The sequence below is a fragment of the Melospiza georgiana genome, chromosome 13 (genome assembly GCF_028018845.1).
Source record: "Melospiza georgiana isolate bMelGeo1 chromosome 13, bMelGeo1.pri, whole genome shotgun sequence".
NCBI classification, from domain to species: domain Eukaryota; kingdom Metazoa; phylum Chordata; class Aves; order Passeriformes; family Passerellidae; genus Melospiza; species Melospiza georgiana.
The window spans coordinates 3395019-3420163 of NC_080442.1; the positions used below are offsets into that span (position 1 = coordinate 3395019).

The following is a 25145-nucleotide window of genomic DNA, read 5'->3' on the forward strand; positions in this document are numbered from 1 at the left end:
CAGGGAGCATGAAATCCCTGCTGAAGGATTGCAGGGATCACACCAAAGGCACCTCTTGGGGGAAGAAATGAATGGCACATGGTAGGAAGTTCAGGAGATCTGCAGATTCTCTGCAGCAGTGGCTGTCAATCCCAGTCACAGCACCCAGCACAGGAGGCACACTCTGAGGCACTGGGAATGGCAGCACAATAAATATCAAACCATTCCCTTCCAGTCCTTTACTCTCAAGTCACAATATTCTCCATCAGCCTCTTAAAGCACTAATAATTACTTGACATCAGCACTGCTGGGATTAAGACATTTTTACATCTACCTTTATCATTAATGCAGTGAAGCCATGAAAATGCTTTTTTTGGAAAGGGGTTGTGTTTTGAAAACACTGTTTTGCAGCTTGTGGAGAAAAAGCAGCTTGAGAATGATCTCCAACCTTCCACTGCAAGCCCAAGCCTCATTTCTGTTCAGGTAGCAGAAATGCCTCTCAGAAGTTACATTTTTCTTGATTAATGTGAGAGCTTATGTCAAATGGCATCTGAGTTTTCCACTGACATCAGGCTGTTGTTGAACGTTAGCAAACACTATCTCTGGAAAGCTGAGATAGGAAAACAAAATCTCTTCCATCACAAATGACATTCCAGCTATCACACTTGATATTTTGCTGAGAATAACAACTAAGATTGGATTTATTTGCATCCCTGTCTATCCAGGTTTTGTGTAACAACCACAAATAAGACTGAGTGAGGCTCTCACTCTTCCTTCTATCAAACAGTATCAGAAGGAATCAGCTGAAACTGGCAAAATTAGGCTGTGAAGCTGCTGGATGATCAGAATCATGCCCAGGTTCTGCACAGAATGACAAGAGACATCTCTCCATTTTCATGCAGAAAATAAATTAGACTGAACTGAGCAGCTGCCTTCTGTCTCAAAATTAACAAAAGCATGGAGCACAGAGAAGCTGTTCCACGCTTATGAAATGCTGGTATTATCTGGGCTCTATAAAAGGACAGGAAAAACAAAGCCAGCTCACGTCCAGGAGGTACAAAAGCAGGCTCAGAGATAAATTGGGTTACAAAACTGTATCCTGAAGACATGTCCAAAGTTTAATCATGCTTGCCCATTTGGCAAATGTCCCCTGTGAAGTCAGGGACAATGGAGGAGAGCAGGAGGATGGGATTCATATCTGCACTTGTCACAGCTTCACAGATTAATTTCTTACAATGTACAGGAATACAGAGAAGAGAGAGCACCCCAAAACAGAGAGATGCCTGTGCCTGGTGCTGACTGAGAGAGGATAAAGTCATGGCACATCCCCTTTCCTTGGGTGTCTGTGAGTCAGACAAACATTGCAGGGCTGCTCAGTGCAGTCACCAGTGAGACTCCATCAGTGTGGGCTGAAGGGAACCTGACTCCCAGTGCTGACAGGAAAAATGATCAATCTCTCATTTTAATTAACAAAACCAGACCAGTGTACATTACAGCACAGCATCATTCCTACACTGCACCATATGCAATCCAATAGCAAGGCAGGAGCCTTTGAGTGACAGAGAAAATCAGGCCTTTACTTGTGTTTTAGGCTATGAAAGCAAACAAGGAAAATCCATGTTTGGGTCAATATTGCTCTCCACATCCCCTCTGTGCCATCTGTGTGAGACAGGAACATCTCCAGGGTCTCACACTCCAGGATTTGGGGAAGCTGCTCAGAGGTCCCTGGCACACAGCAGAACTTCCACACAAGTCCCTGCTCCAGCTGCAGGAGATGAAGCCCCCATTTGGTGTGTGGCAAAGAGGAGTAACTACATTAACCTTAAGCTGAAGGAGAACATTTTGTTATATAAGCACATCCCTGCTCCTGTAATGCTATTCATATTAATACAAAACACAGGGGAGATTAAGCAAGTAAATTAAATTTATTAGCATTCTGCTGCTTGCTTCCTAACCAGTGTGGGGTTCAGGGGACTAAAGGCTCCTTCTCATGTGGCACAGACTCCAAGGCAGGTGACAAAGGGACAGCTGAATGTGGCAAGTTTCAGTGTCACTTCTTAGTGGAAGGCACAGCAACTGCTCAGGTGCATGACAAAATCTCATGTCACTAACATCAGACATTTTTTTCTCTATTTTAAAAGGCTGTATATTAGGAACAGAAGCTGAAACAATATTCTGTTTCATTTTATTCTATTCAGGCACAAAGAGGCACAGATGTATTACACTAGCTAGACATATTTAGAGTCCTCTCTTCACCTGCTACACTAAATCCTTGGTTGAACACATGATAATCCAGTAGTCTAGAAAGAGAATTCAGAATTAGGGTGGTGAGGAGGGAATATCCTTCTTTGAGAATGCACAGAAGTTCAAGACATTTTCTTCCTCTTTATGCACACATAACTCTCCCTGACATCAGCTCTGGGACTGAGGCTTAAAGAAAGAATCAAAGATGTATTTTCTTCTACAAGCTCACTGCAAGAACTGCTAACATCAGTATAACACAACCTAAAGGGAAAAAAATTTGATTTTTCTTTATGAAACAAACAAACTTTGACAGAGTTGTCCAAATCAGAACTCCCTTTACTGCTGTGTTTGTATAGCAGTATGTAAAGGTTTACTTTAGGAAATGTTCAGAGTTAATCAGTGCAAGAGTTAAAAGCAGAGGTAATTCCAGCTCCTCTTCATATCCAAGACTGACAGGAATTCAGTTCACAACAATCCCTCTAAGTTCAGACTCTCCCCCTGCTCGGGTCACTCCTCATCCAGTGGTTAAATGAAAAACAGAGTTGATTGTGATGGGGAGTCCTGGCAATGGCTTGGACTCTTTCTCCTGTAATCCTCATCAAATAAGGGGCACACAACAAATTGCTTATCTCCCATCTGCAATTCTCCCCTCCACCCAGCTGTAAATCTGAATTAATTAATAAACGCCCTCATGTTTTCAAGGTCACGGAAAATGAAAAGCACTCAGCAAAATGGATGCACTGACAGTGAAGGGTGTTTGTGGGTTGGGTTTTTATGGAAATGGAAAATCTGTGAGGCAGCAGCTCCTTCATCTGTGCCCCAAGTGCTAAAGTTAGACAACTTACAAGAAAATAAAGGAAATGCAAATAAATGATGTTTTGAACAAATGTGACCTTCCCTGGAAAAAGCGCAAGGCTTTATGGAGCAGGGTCTCAAATCACATGAGGAGGTCACAGACCCCATGAAGTCAGGGTGACACGCTGGCTCTGGTGTGTCCCTGCTGACTGAGGGCCAGAGGACAGCTCTGCTTTCTGTCCCCAGCACCTGGCACAGGCTGCTCCCTGCCTGCCACCCAGCCCTCAGCAGATAAAGCTTCTGTGGCATCTCTGGCCCCTGAGCTGTTCCCAGCTCCTGGCTCTGTCTGAAACACCCCAGCACAGCCCATGGCTGTGATAACCACGGTGCTCCTGCGTGTGTGCCCATCACAGGCACTGCTCTGGCAATGCCACAGCTGCCCTCTGAAGCTCAAACACCCTCACAGATTATGTCATTTGGGGAGTAAGATCAAAGGAGCACAGAATGGTTGGGCTGGAAGGGATCTTACAGATCATCCAGTGAAGGTGTCACTGAGGAACGTGATATTTGAGAAGTTAGGAATGCCACCCCTCAGATAAACAGAAACAAGATGGGAACTGATGGGATCAATCTTTGGAGACACACAACTGAGTAACTTCTGAAAATAGAAAGGATAATGGCAGACACTCAGCTGGGAGCTCAGGGTGCTTGAAGGATTCTCAGGCCAATCTTAATGCTGACATGGCCACAGGAAGGAGTCTGTGCAGTGAACTGCAATACCTGGGGTGCAGCACATCCCACTGGAGCTGCTGGAGCCAGCCCACAGGAGGGCACACAGCTGGAGCCCCTCTGCTGGGGAGCCAGGCTGGGAGAGCTGGGGGGGCTCACCTGGAGAGGAGAAGGCTCCAGGGAAACCTCAGAGCCCCTGGCAGGGCCTGAAGGAGGCTTAAAAGCACAGCAGGGCTTTTTGTACAGGCAGGTAGTGCCAGGACAGGAGGCAATGGTTTCCAGCTGCCAGAGGCAGGCTTAGATGGGATAGTAGAAATGAAATTTTTCCAGAGCAGCTGTGGCTGTCTCTGGATCCCCTGAAGTGCCCAAGGCCAGGTTGGACACTGGGGCTGGGAGCACCCTGGGACAGTGGTAGTGTCCCTGCCCATGGCAGGGGTGGCACTGCATGAGCTTGAAGGACCCTTCCAACCCAAACCATTCTGAGATTTTGTGGGTGCCTAACACAATCCATCAGACTTTACTTCTACCTTGCACTGACACTTGCAGTACACAACACCAGAAACACATTGATTTGGCCTCAGATTTCCACTTGAAAATGTAAAGCTTATTGCAAAGGGGGAGATTTTATCAAGGAAAAAGTGGAACAGCATAAAAGTGATGAGTAAAATTCAGTGCCTGCAGTTCCCACAGGTGTGTGAGTGAACAGCTGCCAGGCCCCAGGTCAGCAGAGGCCATGGCAGCACAGCCCAGAACAACACCTCCCAATTTGTGAGTAAGGAACCTCAGAGCTCATCTGCCCCCAGGCTGAATCAGGCTGGCAGCGCTGGGTGAGGTGTTCTGGGCAGAGCAGGGCACAGAAGTGCTGTGCAGCAATCAGAGCTGCTGACATTCCCTCAGCACTGACAGACCTGGGCAGGGAGGCTGCTGCCCACAGACCCATTCCAAGGGAAGCAGGAACTGTGTGAAACATTAATTAATGCAAGGAATGTGGGCAAACACCACAGCTACCAACAAAGCAACTAAAGCACAAGGCAGCACTTATTATTACAGCAATCAAAGCAATAAATCAAATATTCTGAAGAGAATGTTTTCACTAGCCTTTGATTTATGCCACAGTGAGGAATCCCACTGATGCCCTGAACAGAGCTGGGCAGAAGCAGATGGGAAGTGGTCAGCAGCACAGGGAAAGTCCAGAATTGCTAAAAAGCACCTTTTGTGCCTCATTTCCATCCATTTCATGCACCCTCGATGGTGTTGATACATTATTGGTTCAATCTGTGTGAGCTCCTCCAGTCCATCCCCAGCACCTGTGGCAAATCTGTGCTCACACTTGACAGTAAAGTCACGGTGCTGTGATTTTATTGCTGCTCTTATCACCTCCATTATTATTAAAAATCAATAATGGAGATGGTTCAGCAAAACAGCCAGGACCAGAATGGACTGCTGTACATCTAACAATCATCAGCACATGATCACATCCATATGGTGCAAGGAGGGATCTGTGTCCCTGCACTGCTTTTGGCACTTTCTCTAATGTATTAACAGGAGCAGAAACTTCTGCAGTGAGAAAATGAACTTGTACCACTGTGAAGGCTGAGGCAAACCTGAAGCACACAGCAGTGCCAAACCCTTGGCATCCTGATGGGATTTGCCATCTCATCTCTTATAAAACACCTTTTAACCTGTCAGTCTCCTGACAGCTTTTACTTGTCTCTTTCTTCTACATTTTATTCCATAATTTTTAAAAACTGGCAGCTTCTGCAGCCTCTTACAAAAAAAAAAAAAAATCAAACCACATTTTAACCATTTTCTTCTATGTCTGCTCTCTGAATCCAGAGCTAATCATGCAGTTCCCCAAAGAATTAAGAATCTGTAAAGGCTTGTGTGTTGGTCTCAACACAATGCTCATTTGACTTTATATCTATATATTTATATGTAAAATCACACATTCATGTCCAAAAATGTCCTAGCAGAGGCTAATAAAGCAAAAATCTATGAGGAGACTGAAGTATCTGATGCTTTTGATTTCCATCTGCCTCTCTCACCCGCACACTTTGACATTTTTGCTCTAGTAAAGTATTAGGTTTTTGTTTTGTTCATGCAGAAGCCAAAAATCAGTCTTGGAAAATAAGACACTAGAAATTGTTTTCTACACAAAATAAATGCTGCAAACAGTTTCCTGCTGAAACAGGGGAAAATATTTCACCTACATGTACTCATCATATTTTTCTCTGACAAAAATGTTCAGCTTCTATAGACTCCCAAGAAAGTCCCAAGTCTACTGGCAAATTCTGAACGTTTGACAAGCACAATTTGAGAAAGCCTCGTGGGGAAGCAGTGATTAGAGAAGGCAACTGGCAGCTGGGAAGCCCACGCTGAATTCCCTGTTTCATTACTGATGTCTCTGGATGACCTTGTCAAGTCATTTAATGCCTTCCTGCCTGCCTTTCCCTATCTGCAAAATGCTTAGATAAACACCTCCCCTTTGGAAACTCTGTAAAATTGTTTATTTTGGAAATAGTTCCTTGGATGCTAAACTGGCTCTCGGGCGCAGCATCAGATGAAAACCACAAGGGCCACAGGACATAAATGTCAATCTAATATTTTCTAATTAAACCATCTAGATTAAAGCATGCAGATTAAACCATCACAGTTTAATAGGTTAACCTCATCCCCGAAGGTTTTATTTCAGATGAGACAGTAGTTATTTAATTTTATTTATATCAGCCAACACAACAACATCAATGCAAAGCATACCAGTAAAGAAAAGCAGAAAAAAATGCCATAAACTTTTTTTTTTTTCTGCTTAATTTGATTATTTACCCAAGTTTCATCTTGGTCAGGTGTACTGTACTGCAGTGGGCAATGCACAGAACTGGGATGGCTGAACTCATGGTGAGGGGCATCCACCAGCCCACCTGGGGCACTCCTGAATGGTGCCAGGCTCCTCTGGGCCCTCTCAATGACCTCAACCAGCTCATGCACATTTTTAATGTTAATGGGCCAAGGTATGTACTATAAATGGAATATCAAAGTACAGTCATGTCACCATCACTCCTTGTCCAAGGGAAGTGTAGCATTACATCATTGTAGAAGCATCTAATAGCTGAAATGGGGAGGAGAGTGCAAGTTTGATTTATTAATCCAGCTGTTTGCTCAGGCTGGCTAAAACCATCACACACACTGAAAACAGCTTTTTCAACAGACTTCAATTCAGGTACTACAAAAACCCCTGTGGCAACTTTAGGAAGCGAACGCCACGAAGAAATGGAAAGGGAATTGAGAGTGTAGGACAGCGTTTTTACAGGGACTTGTCACTTTCTACCTGAGGAAGGATGCACGCTGACATCTTGGCCAGGTTCCACGGGCATGTCACAGGGGCAGTGACAGACAGCAAGAGCTTCACATCCTCATTCTCCTCCTTGCCGCGCAGCGCCGACCGCGCTCCCTCACGCCACAAAATGGCGGCCGCGGCCTCCGCGCGCCTCTCCCCCTCAGCGCCGACGGCCGGACCCGCCACATCGGCACGGCCGGGGGCTGCTTGAGAGCAGGGAGAGGCTGTAGCCACGCTGCCCTTGGAGGGGGAGAGGAAGAAGACGAAAAGGAAAGAGAAGAAGGAGAAGAAGAAGAGAGAGCCAGGAGCTGCGCGGGGTAACGCTGAGGAGAAAAAACCGACCGCCCCTCACGAGGCTGGGTCGCCACAGCAGGTGCGCCGCGAGCCCCCGCGTGCCTCGCGCTGATTGGCCAACAATTCCCGCCGCTCGCCCTCTCCGTCTTCCTATTGGCTGCTGCTTCCCGCCCAGCTCCCGCGCGCTGCCCGCCGCCGCCCCACTCAGAGCCCTCAGAGCCCTGAGCCCCCTCAGAGCCCTCAGCCCCTCAGCGCGCAATGGCGGCAGCTGGCGGCGGTCGTGGCTCCCAGCCTGGGCTGATTTCGGCGCCGGGCACCGCCGGTGACACCTCCCTCCTCGGTAGCGCCACAGTGTGGCCCTTGAAGCGCTACGCTCGCTTCCTGCCCCCGAAGGACGGTGACGAGGAGGGGCAGATCACCTCCTGGAAGGTGCTGGCGGCGCGGGGAGGTCGCTGGGACGGTGTGGGGTGACTGACTCTGCTCTGAGGCAAACACGAATAAATGAGGTCTTTCAGGTGTCTTTTTGCGAGTCTAGAGCTAAAGAAGCAATCGGGAGAGATTTTATTTCATGAGTTATTAATGACAACACATCAGAGTGTTAGTGGCCCACTTTTTTTTTTTATTCCTTCATTCAGCAGTAACCTGCGATATTAAAATCTAGAGATGAAGGTGGAAGAATCCAGAGGGTTGTCCCAAGTAGTTAAATCTGTATATGGAGGTGTAGTTAGTGAAAAAATCATTTAATGTGCCTCCTGTCAGTGGGAGTGAAGGGCAAGTTGCATTAGTGAGATATGAATTGCACACCTGGCTTCTAACAGCAACTTTTGAGACCTTTTATTTGGCACTAGAAATGAGAACTGTAGATTCTGTGCTTGCCGAGCCAGATTTTCCTTTGTCTGTGTTTTTAAAGGTGTTTGAATCAAATGAAGAATCAGGTCCTCTTGTCCTTACCATTGTGGAGTCTGGCCATTTCTTCATTTCCCAAGGGCGAACAGTGCTGGTAAGTTTGTCATGTAGAAAGAACATTTTTCCTTCATGTTACCATCAGTATTAACTTGGTTTCTTTTCTCAGCTTCATCTTCTCTCCCACTGAGTAGGCACTGTCAACTTTGTTTTGCTCATGGTAATTCTCATGTGCTGCTTTCCCTTCACATTTATCAGAATAACACTAAATGCAGTATTATCCTGCTGAGGATCCACATTTCTTCTGCAGTTCTAAAAATCTAGATGAAGAGGTAATGCTAAGTGTTGCTGATGTTGAAAGATATTTGGGTTTTTTTTTTATGATTCTTCTGACTAAGAAAACAGGAAAATTTCTAAACACTGTTTAGAAATAGGTAAAATTATAATTTGCTAGATGGTCCAGCTGACTGCTTGCCAATGACCTGCTAGCATTTTAGTTTGATGATCTGGTTTATCAAAGGGTTTGGTATTTTCTATGCTGGATGATGAGATTTAACATACAACATAAGATCCTTGGAGACAAAATCCAAACTTGTGTCAACTGGTTTTCCTGTAACCTGCACTTGCTTAAGCATAACCAGCTACTAAACTAAAGATTTCACAGTGACACCAAAAGGAAAATTCTGTCTGGAAGGAGTGGGTTTGGTGCTCTGACACAGAAGACCTTGTGCAAGGTGGAATTAAGTGTGTTCATTGTATCACCAGTACTCAGTGGTGATAACGAGCAGAGCTGGCTGATAAAGGTGTTAGAAAGGTGTTACAAACCACTGGAAGATGCTGCAGTGTAAAGATAGCAAAGCTTTTTTAACAGCATGTATAAGAGGCTGTGTTGCAGCTTTAAATATGTATAAGCTTATAAATTAGTTTTTACTGTGTCTCTTAAAGGGTCATAAACTTATAGAAATTTAAGTGTAGGGCAGAACCATCCCTTGAATTTTTTGACTTGTGTATTGGGAGCATTGAATAGTTAATGCATGAGCTAACAGAGAGCTGCTACTGGGGATGGCCCTCAGCTCATTTAGTGAGGACAAGGTAAAAAGGGACTGTGGAAAGTATTTCAGCAGTTGTGTTTAAAAAAAGGAAAGAGATTTTGAAAATGTGGATGGAAATGAGACTTCCTTATTGTGTTGAATAAGAAAAAGGAAAGAGGTTTTGAAAATGTGGATGGAAGTGAGACTTGCTGCCATCCCTTACCCCATTCTGCTTGGAATGGCTCAGTGCAGGATGCTCCTGTTCCTGCCAGTGGCCAGTAACTGGCATTCCTCTGGAAGTCCTGGAGATAACCATATCAAAGATAACAGCACTTCTGGTAACTAACCCAAGTGCAGAAAAGGCACAACCCAGAGCTGCAGCCCTTCAAAGGCTTGGCTGGCAAAGGCTGGATCTGGCAAGGAACAGGGCAGATAAAAGTGTGCTGTGGGGAAGGATGAGGGATCAGAAAAGCTGCTAAAAACTTGGCTGAGAAAAGCACTTTCTTGCAGCTCCTGTGTTTAGTGGCCACTGAAGCTTTCAGGCAGCTGCTTTGCTTGAAATGCCAGATGAGGAATTTCTGGGATGTATCAGGACTGTTCCAGCTTCTGTGAGACACTGAGATACTGTGGGAGCCATCACAGAGTGCAGGAGAGGTGGAACAGACATGCTTGGTAGATGTGACCAAAAAATAGCACTGAGAGTTCAAAAGAAAAAAAAAAAAAAGTTGTTTTGGTTTATTTCAAACATTAATTTTGGCAACCTTAAAGTTGACAGCTGACATTTAGAATTTGTTCAAGAAAAGTTACATCAAGTTGGTTTCACAGCCTGTGGATTGCTTTGGGTGCAGCTTTGAGCAGGAGTATTTGGGCTGGTGGCACAGGTGTGTTCTGTGCCTGCAGGACTGAACTGGGGGCACTGGTTCATACTGGGACTGTGGAGCAGCTGCAGTCCTCCCACTCATCCTCTTGAGCCTACCTGAGGGGCTGAAACCCCACAAACACCCCCTGTGCTCGTGTTCATGGGCTCCCAGCAGGGTTTGGGCTGGGAGGGACCTCACAGCTCATCAGTGCCAGGGACACCTGCACTGTCCCCAGAGCTGCAGCCAGCCTGTTCCTGAGCACTCCCAGGGATGGGGCATTTGGCAAACTCCTCCCTGAGATAACATCAAACCACCCTGCAGTGCTGCTCGGGCTGTATTTTGCTGCAGAAATCATCAGAATTGGTTAATCCCAGTGGCTCCATCTCCCTCCAGTGCAGCTGTCAGTGCTGTCACAAAGCTGTCACAACATTTAATCAGGCTTTGCACGACCAAGTGGAGCCCGTGCCTGGAGCCTGTCACACTCCAGATCCGCTCACTGGGGCTCCATTGTGCTGCTCTGTCACAGGGATCATGCACTGCTCCTGCTCCACAGGGAGTACAGCAGCTTTGGTGGCATGCTGCAGCTGCTGGCACGGTGTCACTTGTGCTGTCACCTCCTGTGGCTGGCCTGGGCTGTGTCCCTTGCATTGCCAAGGTGTCCCCCACACCTGTGTGCTGCCTGACATTGAAATTCCCTCTGCTGTGCTCACAGAGCTGCATCCTTCAAACTGTTGCTGCCTTGTCTTTTGATCTTTCTCCTAATCCCTGCTTTGATGTGCTCCAGGCTCCTGGTTTGAGGGAGCTGGATAACAATTATTGGAGCTTTGTACCTGTGCACAGGAACAAGATCTGGGTCACAGGGACATTTCCTTCCCAACTGCAGAACTTCAATTTTTGTAACATTTTCATTGATGAATAATAAAAGGATTTCTTTTTCTGTTTTTCACCTATGAACAACATTTGCACAAAGCTGAGAGTTGTGAAGAAAAATTTCTGTTTTCAGTATCCATAGTAGGAACAATATTCAAGTGTTTCTGACTGCTATCAAAATATTCTGCCTGTGATGGGTGTACTGACATGTTCTCTAAGTCCTTTTAATTTTATTGAAGTAGGAAAGTTAAGAAACCTTTTCCTCAGGGCCCACTGGCTCTTTTATGATCTGTTTCTAAGAACAATATTTATAAAATAGCAATAAAATACTCACATATCCTAACAACTGTTGTTTATAATAAATACAGAAACAACTGTTTTCCTTTTGAAATGCCATCTATTCTTTGTGTAATGGAATGAAGAGGAGGTAAATGGAACCTCAGAGCATGGAACATAAAAATCTCTGATGTGTAATGCAAATTAAAGAGTGGTTTGATTTGTTTTATTTTATATTATTCTTTTTTAAACCAAATTCTTCATTTGGAATTAAATTGCAGAATGTATTTTGAGGAGCTGTTTTTGCTGCAGTGTTGTCTAACAAGACTGCATATTTGATGGTAGAAAAACCTCATTCTTGTCTACTGTAGTCAATGGAATTTTACAGGAATATCTCCACAGCATCTCTGGTAATTTCTGGCCATGCTCAAGATACATCATGTTCCATTTACCACAACTCTTATTTCCTTTCCCCTCTCTATCAACACATTATGGAAATTATATTTTGGTGTTTTATTCAGTGCAATTATTTCTGGTGCTAGAATTCATAATATCCTACAAATGAAACAAATTGAAATTGTGAGGAGGACTTACTTAATAGGATAAAATTAATCCAGAATAATTGATTTGTGACCTGATCTTTTGAAGTGTAGACTGGATGTCCTCAGTGCCCTCCTGCTCCCCTCATGACTTCCAATAAGCTTAGGGTGCAGTAGATTCTCACTCATTAATTAGGCAGGCATTCAGCAGGCATCCTCATGTTCCTGATGCTCTCTTTGCAGGGCCTGAAACTCAGGCACCAAATTTTGCAGATGAGATTCACAGCAGTGCCCTGGGCAGGGCTGCTCCCTGTGCAATAAATGAGGGCTCCAGACAGGGAGCTGGGCAGTGAGCAGGTTGTTCATGCTGCTTTGTGGTAGAGCCACAGAAGGTTGTTCTTTTATTAAAGTTTTGTTGGATTATTCAGTACCACAATTGCACTTCAACAATCTCAATTTCAGGTTGTTTATTTCAACGTGTGCTGTTGATGTGATTGTTTTGGACAAGCTGAGAGTATCCTTCTGCACCAGCTTCCCCATTTCTATTCCATGTCAGGGGCTCCTGCTCTTTCCTTTTCTCTTGCCCCAGTTCTCCTAAACCTAAGTGTGACAGTGTTCACAGGGGTCTTAGGATGAGGGAAGAGATGAGGATCTGACTCCATGTTTCAGAAGGCTTGATTTATTATTTTATGATATATATTACATTAAAACTATGCTAAAATAATAGAAGAAAAAGTTTCCTCAGAAGGTTGGCTAAGAATAGAATAGAAAAGAATGATAACAAAGGTTTGTGTCTCGGACAGAGTCCAAGCCAGCTGACTGTGATTGGCCATTAATTCCAAACAACCACATGAACCAATCACAGATGCACCTGTGGCATTCCACAGCAGCAGATAATCATTGTTTACATTTTGTCCCTGAGGCCTCTCAGCTTCTCAGGAGGAAAAAATCCTAAGGAAAGGATTTTCATAAAAAGATGTCTGCCACACCTAAGCTCTTAGAATGTTTATCTTTTGAGATTAGTGATGTCTGTTAATGAAGCATATTCACCCTAGAGTTTAATGTCTGCTATCAGTCTGGGAAGTACAAATTTTATACTGAGAATGAAAGAATTCATTACTGGGACACCCTGAAGAGCTTCAGCCAACTCATCCCTGAGCATCCACTTCCCCTCTCTGTGTCACTGGGAAAAGATCCCCAGAACAACTCAGGGGTCACTGAGGTGTCAGGGTGTGTGCTGAGGTCAGGGCTGTCCCCATGCAGAGCCCTGTCCTGCAGGCAGTGTCTGCACTTTGGCCAGAGCCATTCTGTGCCTTGTCCCCTCAGGGGTGGCTCTGTGTGTGCTGCATTCCCTCCCTCTGCAGCCTCCCTGCCTGTGTGCACTGTTATTGTCAGCTTGGAGATATATATATATATATATATATATATATATATATATATATATGTATGTGTGCGTGTGTGTGTGTGTATATATGTATATATATGTGTGTGTATATATGTGTATATATATGTGTATATATGTATATATGTGTGTGTGTATATATGTATATGTGTATATATATGTGTGTGTATATATGTGAATATATATGTGTGTGTGTATATATGTATATGTGTACATATATATGTGTGTGTGTATATATGTATATGTGTGTATATATATGTGTGTGTGTGTGTATGTATATGTGTATATATATATGTGTGTGTATATATATGTGTGTGTGTATATATATGTGTGTGTGTATATATGTATATGTATATATGTGTGTGTATATATGTATATATATGTGTGTGTGTATATATGTATATGTGTATATAAATATGTGTGTGTGTATATATGTGTGTGTGTGTATATATGTATATGTGTATATATATGTGTGTGTATATATGTGAATATATATGTGTGTGTATATATGTATATGTATATATATGTGTGTGTGTATGTGTATATATATGTGTGTGTATATATGTATGTGTGTATATGTATGTGTATGTGTATATATATGTGTGCATATATGTATATGTGTATATATATGTGTGTGTATGTATATATGTATATATGTGTGTGTATGTATATATGTATATATGTGTGTGTGTATATATGTGCATGTGTGTATGTATATATATGTGTGTGTGTATATGTATATATATGTGCGTGTATATATGTATATATATGTGTGTGTATGTATATAAGTATATGTATATATGTGTGTGCATATATGTATATGTATATATATGTGTGTGTATATATGTGTGTGTATATATGTATATATGTGTGTGTATATATGTGTGTGTATATATGTATATATGTGTGTGTATATATGTATATGTATATATGTGTGTGTATATATGTGCGTGTGTGTATGTATATATATGTGTGTATATATGTATATGTGTGTGTGTATATATGTGTATATATTTGTGTGTGTATAAATGTGTATATATATGTGTGTGTGTATATATGTGTATATATATATACACATGATTAGAGTTTAAGAAGAAAAAAGGGTTTTTGTGTGTGTTTTTAGCTTATGTACTTTTAATAAAGTGTGATCTGAAGTTATTAATTATATTACAATAATTTATTAGTCCAAAGCAATTAGCATAAAATAACTAAAATTTTTATAAAATTTAATAAAATATGTATATACATTTATATACGTAATTTAACTTATAAAATTGTCATTTTTTAAATCTATTTTTATGCTAACAGTTTGGGTTTTTTCTTTGCTATAAATACACTTTAAAATCATTAATTATTATTTCTTCTATTAACTTAGCTTTGCTTACAAAGTAGCTATTAACCCCCTCCATAGTGCACACAGAGCACTCTGCTTAATGATTTCAGCCCTGTGTGTTCTCTGCCACAGTCAGGCTCCAGAACAAGATGGGAGGGTCTAGGAGATCTGGGCTCCAAAAAGGATCATGCCAAGCTTAACATCCTTTTATTCCTTACTCCTACCTCTCTGCCTTCATTGGTAGGGTTGGAAATGTTTGCAGGGACAACTTGGTGCTTCCCTCACTCTACAGGTCATCTTGTTTGGGGAGTTTTTGGGATTTTTTTTTGGTTCATGTTGGCTCTTCTGATCTTGACTCAATTTTCAAGACAGCTCATGCTGCAGAAATCAAGCCTGATGTATTTGGCCTTACTTAGATATTGGAAATAGATACAAAAATTTCTATTTCCAGGTGTGTAGTAATGAAGACTGGAGTGAAATAATGTTGGAAGTTTAATTTTCTCAACTTTATTCTACAGTCATTAATGAAGAATTTTTAAATAGAAAACTTTCTAATTTTTAAATAGAAAACAGCTTATTCTAGGAAAAAAGTGTAAAATGACTGATGTATCAAGCCTGATATGTTTGGCATTACTTAGATATTGGAAATGGATACAAAAATTTCTACTTCCAGATGTGTTACAATTTCTACTTCCAGGTGTTCATTAATGAAGACTGGAGTGAAATTATGTTAGAAGTTTAATTTTCACAACTCTATTCTACAGTCATTAATGAAGAATTTTTAATTTTTAAATCGAAAACTGCTTATTCTAGCAAAAAAACTGTAAAATGGCTGATGTATCAAGCCTGGTATATTTGGCCTTAGATACTGGAAATAGCTACAAAAATTTCCATTTCCAGGTGTGTTACAAGATAATAATGAAGACTGGAGTGAAATTATGTTGGAAGTTTAATTTTCACCACTTTATTCTACAGTCATTAATGAAGAATTTTTAATTTTTAAATAGAAAAATGCTTATTCTAGGAAAAATTATTAAGAATACATAACCATTTTATATCTTATTAAAACAAAATACTATAACATAAATAAAAACTAATAAACATATCAATGTAAACAAAAATACCATTTTACAATTTAATCCCAACTTTTACCAAAAAAAAACCCAAAAACCCCATGAAGTAGCAATCCTGTGTGAAGAACACATATCAGTGTTGAGACCTCCCTAAAGAAACAGAGATAAACAACAACTAAAAACTAGAAAAAATTCCCAGAGAAAAAAGAAGGCAAAAAGCCCTCAAAAATCCCTACAGACTGGTAAAAGAGTTAAAACCAAAACTAAGTAAGTCAGTTTTAGAGCTGACCTCATCCTTCTGGGGTTTAGTTTGTCTTTTTTAATACTGGTTGTGATTTAAGGGCAGACTAGATCATGTTTGTGAGCAAGAAATGCTTTTCCTCCTGAGCTATTGTTTACAGAGAGTTTGTTTGGAAACATCTGGCTGGTGCACGAGTGTATCCAGAGAAGTGATGCAAGGCTGAACTGCTGCACAAATAACATTTCTTAGCTACAGAGTCATTTTCTGTTCAGATAGGCTTGCAGTCTAACAAAACTTAGATAATCTATCCCTGTGTTGTTTAGCACCACAGGGTTTCTAAATGCTGCAATAAAAAATATTCATAAATCACACACAATACCTTCCAGCACAGCTCACAGCCCTCGTTACACAGCAGGTTTCTGAATGCTGAAATGTGAAGTCAGAACAAAAGTATTTCCCAGGCAGTGCAGGATCCATGGCTGTGGGGCTGGATCAGCATTTCTGGCTCCTGCCTCGTGGCAGCTGTGGTCACATCTTCCAAAACATTTGGGAAACATCTTGCTTTGTTTTCCCCTTCAGCTTAATTCCACTCAGTCCTCCCTCTGAGAAACTTAGATTTTGGTCACAGATGGAGGGAAGAATTTTCCTTTGCCCCACTTTTGTTACAATTCAGTCATGGAGAACTACAGGGGTATGTGCCTGACTGAACCTTGATGACCAAACTCAATGAAGTGCTGCTGTTTCTGTCTTTACATTTGGGCCCTCGTGTCCCTGCCCCGTTCCAGGCTGCGTTTTGGGGATATTCTGATTAATCTCACACTGCCCTCTGGCTTTGCCCTGCCTGGCTGGCTCAAGGGAACAGCACCGGCTCTGGTTCCCTGCTCTGCAGCCTGGTGGCAGCACCGGTGCAGAACGAACGCTGCTTTTCTCTGTGCCATCGCCCACCCAGAGCGTGTCCAGGGTCAGTGCATCACCCGTGTAATCCCAAATTCCTGCCTTGCAGCTCCCAGGCCCTGCCCCGGCACAGATCTTCCTGCCTTCGAGCAGGCAAGGGACACATTCCTTGTGCTGTTCCCTTTTGTGGCTCTGATTCACTCACCCGACTCCACATGCACTGCCTGGAGTGCCCCAGGCCAGGCTTGGAGCACCCTGGCACAGTGGAAGGTGGCCCTGCCCATGGCAGGGGGTGGCACTGGATGAGCTTTGAGGTGCCTCTCAACCCATACCAGGCTGTGATTCTGGGAATACAGGGACAATGATTTTAAAAAGAAAATTGTTAAATTTATATTTAATCTAAATCAAATTTAGGGGTTGGAGTTGGGTAATCAGGAGTACATAAATAAAAATTCCAAATGCTGTTTTTTCCCACTTGTTTTACCTCAGGACACATAAAAGAACGTGGGAAACATCAATAAAATAGTTAGTAGGAAAATTAAACAGTGAGTACCTTCTATAATTTATTTGAAAACAGATTTTATTTTAAGGAGACAACATTTGTTCAACCTTCATCACCAGTGAAAGGGAAAACACTGTAAAACCAGACTGAATATGGGAATAGCTATATTTAAATAAACAGTTGGTGTGTCTCCAAAACAGAAACTACTTGGAATGAACAGAAGCACAAGTGGCCACAAGTTAAAGTGGCCTAGGGAGGGAATGGCTTGGAATTGCTTCACTGACAGCATTTGGGGCTTGCTTCAGGCTCTCCCCATTGCTCACCAGGTGATCTCTCCCTGTTGCTCTGACCTTTGGGCCTTTCCTGCCTTAGGGCACTGTGAGTGTGTTCAGTGCAGAGGCACCACAAGGGACTGGCCCTGTACCTGCTGTCAGCACCTGCTTTTGCAGCCCTCAGGGCAGTTCCTCTCTCCCTCTGAGCCCAGCTCATTTGGGAATGGCATTCCCTGCTGGCTGACATTCTGGAGTCTGTCACAGCAGCTGTCTGCCATCCAGTCTGCCTTTGCTTCAACTCTTCACAGTTTTTGAGAGATTCCTCTGGGAAGTGCAGCTAGAAATCTGCATGCAGTGCTGCATGAGACTGTAGAGCCAGTGGCAGCACAGGAAGGCAGCAGTCCCTGAGGTGATTCCTGTTCCACAAGAGAATGGCAGATGGTTTTGCAGCCTGGACCCACCTAACATGGATAGTGACTGTGCCAAACACCACTGGCCCTTCAGAATGTGACTTGTGGGGTTTGGCCCTTAGGACCCCTTGAAAGCAACCTGGGCTCAAGCCCTTGGTCACTGAAAGTATTGTGAGTTTGGATAAAATGGGTGCCTGATTTCCTGCAGCCCTAACACTGATTATTTGTTTGGGTTTTCCCCTGGACTTTGCTCAGTACAGGCTCAGAGTGCCTTGGGAGACACAGACCGTTGCTTTGCAGTTGTTTTTCACTTTCCTGAGGTGTTTTTACAGGAGCTGAGCAGCCTGTCGAGTCTGAAGAGGCTGACAGTGATGCAAGTGGAGTATAAAAACATCTTTATCCAATTAAGGAAGCTGCTGCTGGATTCCCTGAGTGCCTCCTGGAGCCGGGGCCTCCGCGGGGCTGGGATCCAGCGGGGCTGCGCCATTCCCCGGCTTCGCCTGCCCTCTGCTGCCCTCCCGGGCAACTTCAGCGCTCGCAGCGCCACTCGCAGCTGCTTTATTCTGCCTTTCGGGGCCTTCCACAGCATGCACAAATGTAAATGTACAGAGAGATGGAAATCACAACATACTTCCACAGTGTTGTTACTGGATTTAATCCCTGGAGTGGTAAAACTTTCACAGTGCAGCTGTTTGACAGCTCCAAAACTACATAACTGCAGTGACTGATCCTCATTAGGGCTTTAATTACATCACACAACTCAAACATGTGCTCCTGAGTGCTGCTGTTTTGTGCTTTATTTCAGGAAGGCTTTTCCCTGATCGATTCCCACAAGTGGCTGAAGATAGTGAGGAGAGCAGAGTGCCTGCTGCTCCAGGCACAGGCCAAGGTGAGCTGAGCTGCTTCCAGCATCCCTAACATGTTACAGAGATGGAGGAAATCTCTCCCTTTTAGCTAAATTAACTAGAAGGTGTTAATTACCTATGTAAATTAGAATATATTTTTTACTCTAGATACTAAACAAGAATAAATATTGATATCTTTTATATCTGCTAATACTCAGTTTTTAGACTGCTGAGAGTTAGCTGCTAAAACAGCCAGACTGGTTTTATTTCCCACTCTATCTGCCATAGCTAACAAAAAGATGAAGCAAATCTTTTCCAAGATTCTTCTGAGTCAGACTTCACTTCAGCAAACAAACTCTCTAACCAAGCAGTAACTGAGGCATTTTGTGGCCCCTGGCCCAGCAGCAGGTGGTGGTTAAGGCGTTTGGTACTCAAGGAAACAAAATGGACATGGGTTTCTGGTCAGCCACTCAGCTCTCCTGATGGAAAGTGGTTGGTTTGCCTTTAAGTAATCAAACAGCACTTTTTTCTTACCAATTTATGTAAAAATCTTAGGGTTTTTTGTTCTTAGATGAATGCTGATACTCTGTAAGTACCTTCATGTTTTAAATTCATGGTTTATGCCTGAAACCAAAACACCTCTGCACTCTGCTTTCTATCAGCTTGTTAAAAACCTGGCAAACCTGAAGGCAGCTGGGGCAGGAATTAGTTGTGATGAACCTGCAGGCTGTTCCCTCCCAGTTACCAGAGCCAGTCCCCCAGTGCAGCATCAGGGGATTCTGCTGCTCCTCACCAAGACAAAACCAACATCACACTCAGAGCCAGGTTTCAGCAAAGCTCTGAGGGGCACCTCAGGAAAGGAGGAATTTTAACAGCCTGAAATTAATTTGGTGCATCTCTGTTTACTTACCATAAATCCACACAACTTCAACTGCAGTGGTTTTACCACACAGCTTCTCTACTTCATATCCTAGCAGTGGATACAGCTTCTGTGCTCATCTTTATGATAAATTTCTGGTTTATCTTGTACTCCTTGTTTTTTGTAAGTCATTAATATTGCATTTACAGTGCAACTTGCTCATCACTTCAAATATGGCTTCAGTAGGGCACTGTGGCTCTTAGCCAGCACAAGATTAATCTTCTTAATAATTTTGCAAGAAATAATTTCCCTTCATATTGTTTTCCTTGAGCTCATCCCCCCAGCCCAGCATGGAAGAGGTACAAATGTAATGATTCCATGACATCAGGGGTCTTTAATACTTCAGCTTCTGTGTGGTTCAGGTGTGACTGCCCAGTCCTCAGTTTATGCTATAAACCTTGACATATCACAGCTCTCTTTCCACTAAGGAACAATGTTTAATTTTCAAAGTCCACTGTTGTTTATGAAGTGCAAACTAAAGTATTTACCAGTCCTTGTGAGAAACCCAAGGGAGTCCAAATAGTCCAGCCCCAAAATTAATTTGGGGATCTAAACAAGCAAGTGCTCTTTGAAAGTATCCTGAGGAAACTCCAGCCAAGTTCCTTTTGTGAAATCAGAACTCACCTGGCTGGCATTGCCTGGCTCTGGGAGGCTGCCCCAGTTCCTTAATTAATGAGGGCAAATCCAGCTGGGCACTGGCAATGAGTGCCACACTTCACATAAGTTTGACATTTTTCCCTTTAGGAAGCACTGAGCCAGGCTTTTGTGCTTACCCTGCCCTAAAAATCTTTTTATGGGATTCAAACATCTTCAAGCAGCAGGCATGTAAACACAGGGGCTGTCAGCAAGAGCTGCCTCATCTCTGAGACAGGAGCTTTAAAGTGAGAGGTGTCCTCGTGTTCCAGCAGCATGGGATTAAAATGGGCATTGAAAATGGGGCTGACACTGGAACCTCAGGAAGATGGAGACCTAAATAAGCCAGGCTGGGCCAAGGAGAATTTGCTGCTTTTCTAGTACTTCAGGTTTTTTAAAACTGAAATTTCAAGATCAAACAGAAAGTTCCATTAATTCACTCTCTAAACACTGAATATGCACCTCCCTTACGTCAGCTCCAGGTGCTTAGGCCAAGCTTATCACACAGCAGAGACTCCATCCCCATTTCAGGGCACTTTGCTGAACCTGGGGCACTTATTAAAAATACCAATTATGGTACAGCCCAACAACCTACTCTGGGGGGGGTCAGAGCTATCTGGCAGTTTTCAATAATTTTTAGTATCATTTCACTCTTTGAAGTAATGCATTGAATTTCCTGCACTCCTTTCAACATGCCAGTTTCTGTTCAAGGAACATTTAGGTGAGAGCCAAAGTGAATGTGTTGGTTTAGCTCCACACAGGAGCAGGCAGACCAGGAACATAAATCCTCACTGGAACCTGCATTCCCAGAATTTCTAGTCCAGATCCAGAGTTAACTTCTGCTTACTCTTGTGTCATTTTCTGTCACAAATAACTGTGCAGAGCTGGCACACCTTACAGGACACTACCTGCAGCAACAATAAAACTTCATTTTCTTGCTATGTATAAAAGCTGAGTCCTGGCAAGGCTTGCCCACTTGGCTAAACCTAGAATTAGTGACAGGTGGCCTTGCATCACTCACCCTTTTCTTGCATATTTTTACCTGATTTTCAAATCAGCAATCACAGTCTTCTGGTTAAGCTGCTGGGAAAAACTGAAAATTCAGCAATTTGTTTTTAAATTGGCACAGTTATCCACAAAGCCATTGCCTTCTTCCCAGCTCCAGCAAGCATGGATTTACTCTGAGCAGCTGGAGGGGGCTCCAGGCTGATTTGCTCTCCCCGTGTTCCGAGCAGAACGAGTGCCGCATGTTCCGCGTGCAGTTCGGAGGCAGCTGCAGGGAGGAGGTGCAGCAGCACTGCAGCAGCTGTGTCCACAAGCTCAGGCAGTTCCTGCCCGTGCAGGGGGCTGAGGAGCAGAGCCCCAGCCAGGACAGCCAGGCCATGGACACCGAGCACGCAGTAAGTGAGCACACACACCCACAAGCACTCACCCCTGCCTGCCAGAGCTGCATGTGAGGAGCTTCTCACAGCTCTGAGACTGGCTGCATCAAATGGGAGTTGGGAAATTGGACAGGGCAAAAAATGATCAGAGCCACCAAGTAACCCTGGCTCCTGGCTCTTTTCTGTGTGCTCCTGCTTTGCAGTGGCAGTAGCTGCTACAACTGCTTATTCACAATTTAACCTAACCTGGCACATCTCAAAGCCATCTCAGGAGGAACAGAATGTTTCCCCTCTCCAAGTCCTGAGATAACAGGAAAAGGCAGAGACAAACAGCATTTTCCAGGGTGATTATTCCAAAATCTCTGCTCTCTTGGGTATTGGATCCATGGAAAAGAAGCAGTGTGCTCTTGTGAGCATCCATCCAAAACATTCTTTGAAGTTACTCTTAGCAAGTTGTTTGTGACTTCAGTTTAGCCATGAGCTAACAGGCCTGTAGTTAAACTGTCATGTCTTTCATTTTTAAAGACTGGAGCAGATGTGCATGCAGGTTCCATAAAAAGATGTCATTTTACTGCAGAAGGTAGCTGAGCACATTCCCTTCCCTCAGTGCTAAAAATGGAACTGCTTCCCCCCCTGCACATACCCACACTCTGCTTGGTAACAAGCCCTTATTTGCATTTGGTATTTTCTAGCCAGATGAGCCTCTCCCAGACTCCTGCACAAGCCTTGGAGAAAGAAGATCTGTAGCACAGCTTGCACAGGTAAAAAACAAACATCCTCTGTTTAGAGTATGTAACTGAGCCTGAGAATGAGCTGTCTCAGATTCCATCTGGGAAATGCCTTCCCTGAGCATTGGGATACCATCATCTACACCAGCAAAACACTGAATCTGTGTAATGATCCAGAGCCAGGGAATCAGCAGCAAAACAAGGTGTTGGGTGGTGTAATCACCCCATCTGAATAGGAACACATGACACACTGAGAGCAAAGAAATACCCAGAGGCAATATCCAAATGAATGGCTCTGGCACTGGTTTGACTCTGCAGATCAGAGCTGAAGCCTGCTAATATCAATCAAGGAATCACAGAATATCCCATCTAACCCTGCTCTGGCAGTGGGAACCCATTCCCTTTGTCCCCAGTCCCTCTCCATCTCTCTGGGAGCCCCTTTAGGCACTGACAGAGGCTCTGAAGTTCCCCTGGACCCTTCTCAACCCCGACCCACAGCAAAGCATCCCCATATTCCATGGACAGCTTCACTGAGCAGTCCTGGGTAAACACCTGGAAGTCAACTGTTGCTCATTTACTGGAATTCAGGCCAGTGCAGAAGCAGGTGAGCAGCAAACTCTGCTCTTTTCTGGTTTTGTGCAGTTCCTTCTCTGTATGTTCCTTACCCTTCTTTCATAGTCACTGGCTGAGCACAGAATCCCAGAGTGGGATGGACTGGAAGGGACTTCAGAGGTCACCTCATTCCAACCCCAGTGCCACAATGCCCAGAGTTCTCCCACCACCATGGGAAAAAGCTGGGAGAGGGGATTAAACAGGGATGAAAAGGAAGTTTTAACATAAAAGCTCCATACTTTACTTCTAAAAAACATGTGGCTAAATGAAAAGCTTGCAAGTGCACACTTGGTTATCCCTACACATCCATGAGGCAGCAGGTACAGCTCATACAGAGTGTACAGTGATTAAGATATGGATACTTAGAATGGATACTCAGCAAGAACCACAGTACCCAGGAATTGGCATTTCCAGGGTCCATTTCCAACTGAAATAATTGCAGTGTAAAAGATACACTGGAATCACACCTGAGCATCAGAGAAAAGCTCACTCACAGAGATCCCAGCTGTCTGATGGCACTCCAGGAGCACCAACCCAGGCAGCTGCCTGTTCCTGCAGCACCAGGAGGGCTGTGGCTGTGTCCCTGTGTCCCACTCAGGGCCCTTTCCCACCTTGCATTGGCAGTGGGTGCTGCGGCAGCGGCCGGAGCTGCCCCCGGTGCTGCGGCAGCCAGCCTGGAGCACGCGCGAGCTGGGAACCTTCATCCGCCTGTGCCTCATGGACCAGCACTTCCCTGCCTTCGTGGAGGACGTGGAGAAGGAGCTGCACAGGCTGGCCAAGGAATAGGCACAGCTGGCACCCCAGCTCTGCTGATTAAAGGTTCAATAACAATGCCTACAGCGGTTTTTGTCGGTGTTTTATTTTTAAAAACAGGTGAATCCACTTTTTATACATCATTGCACTTCAACAAATACACAGAACACGAGTTCATGCAGCTACAGTTACGCACATCATGAGAACCCTGGTAGGTCTATTTCTACAATCTTTAAATCATGAGAAATTACAGTGTCAAACTAAAGAGGAATAACTAGTTGCATAGAATATCACCATGCTGTAACATTTCATCATTTAAACAAAACAAAAAAAAAAAAAAAAGAAAATTATAAAAGTTTGCCTGAATTGAATGTACAAGAATATGTCGAACACATCAGTGCAAAAGGATTTGAGAATTTACATGAGTTAACAAAAAAAAAAAAATCACTTAAAAAGCAATCATATATATATATTTATAAACTGAAGGTTTGTTTTTGTTTCCAACTGCATCCCACCACCACCAGCAGCCCCTGGCACCACCCAGCCCCGACGCCCAACAGGACACCCCGCGCTCCATGGTTAAAGCCCTTAAGGAAATTCCAATGTCCCTGCTGTGAGCACCGGCCCGGCATCACTCCCTCCTTCCAGCCATACAGTAAGGAATGAATATCAGCAGCTTCAAAATGAACCACAACGACTTCTGGTTTCCCCTTCCCCAAATATAAATATATACTGTATATATCTTTAAGTTTTGCTGTACTTTACAAAAGAAGTCTCACTAGATGGCAGCGGTGCGGTTTGAGCGGTGCCGAATTTAACAGCTACAGGAAGTAAAAAACAGCGCATGCGTGAACCCGCCTGGCTACTGCTCGTGTAAAGAGAGGAAAGGAGGAAAAAAAAGCAACATTCACAGCACATCAAGCCCAAAAGAGTTTACACCTTCTACACGGAAGCATTATTAAAATTCATCTGACTAGGTCATCCTTGCAGGAGAGGCTAAATAAGGCATGCGTTAGACAGTCATATTGTTGCTCACTTGGAAAGGAAAGAAAAAAAAAAAAGAAATCAGACAGAACTGGAGTTCTAGAACCAAGAGTTCCAACCCTTAAATTTAGCAGGTCATATTGCCATCAGTCTCTCAGAAACTTAAAGCTCTAAAAAAGAAACGAGAAAGAGGTGCTAGTCAATGGTGAACAGCGCGAGCCGCCGCAGCCTGCAACCCCCGCGCTCCCACCGGGGCTCCCGACAGCCCCAGCTCCACCTTTTAGGGAAATCAATCAGGAGGGCTCGGC

The 25145-nt window shown here is 43.7% G+C and overlaps 2 protein-coding genes across 2 annotated transcripts in view; one reads left to right on the plus strand and one right to left on the minus strand.

Moving 5' to 3' along the window:
• Window positions 1–7633: 7633 nt before the first annotated feature.
• Window positions 7634–24308, plus strand: REC114 (REC114 meiotic recombination protein). The gene is made up of 6 exons (XM_058033633.1): window positions 7634–7804; window positions 8286–8375; window positions 18787–18870; window positions 21614–21778; window positions 22453–22521; window positions 23725–24308. Exons 1-6 carry the CDS (start codon window positions 7634–7636, stop codon window positions 23884–23886), a joined length of 741 nt encoding a protein of 246 aa, XP_057889616.1. The 3' UTR covers window positions 23887–24308.
• NPTN (neuroplastin) overlaps window positions 23942–25145 on the minus strand; it is a 49794-nt gene continuing 48590 nt past the window's right edge. Inside the window, exon 8 of the mRNA XM_058033632.1 lies at window positions 23942–25007. The gene's annotated coding sequence lies outside the window, so the exon portion shown is untranslated. The remainder of the gene's footprint in view (window positions 25008–25145) is intronic.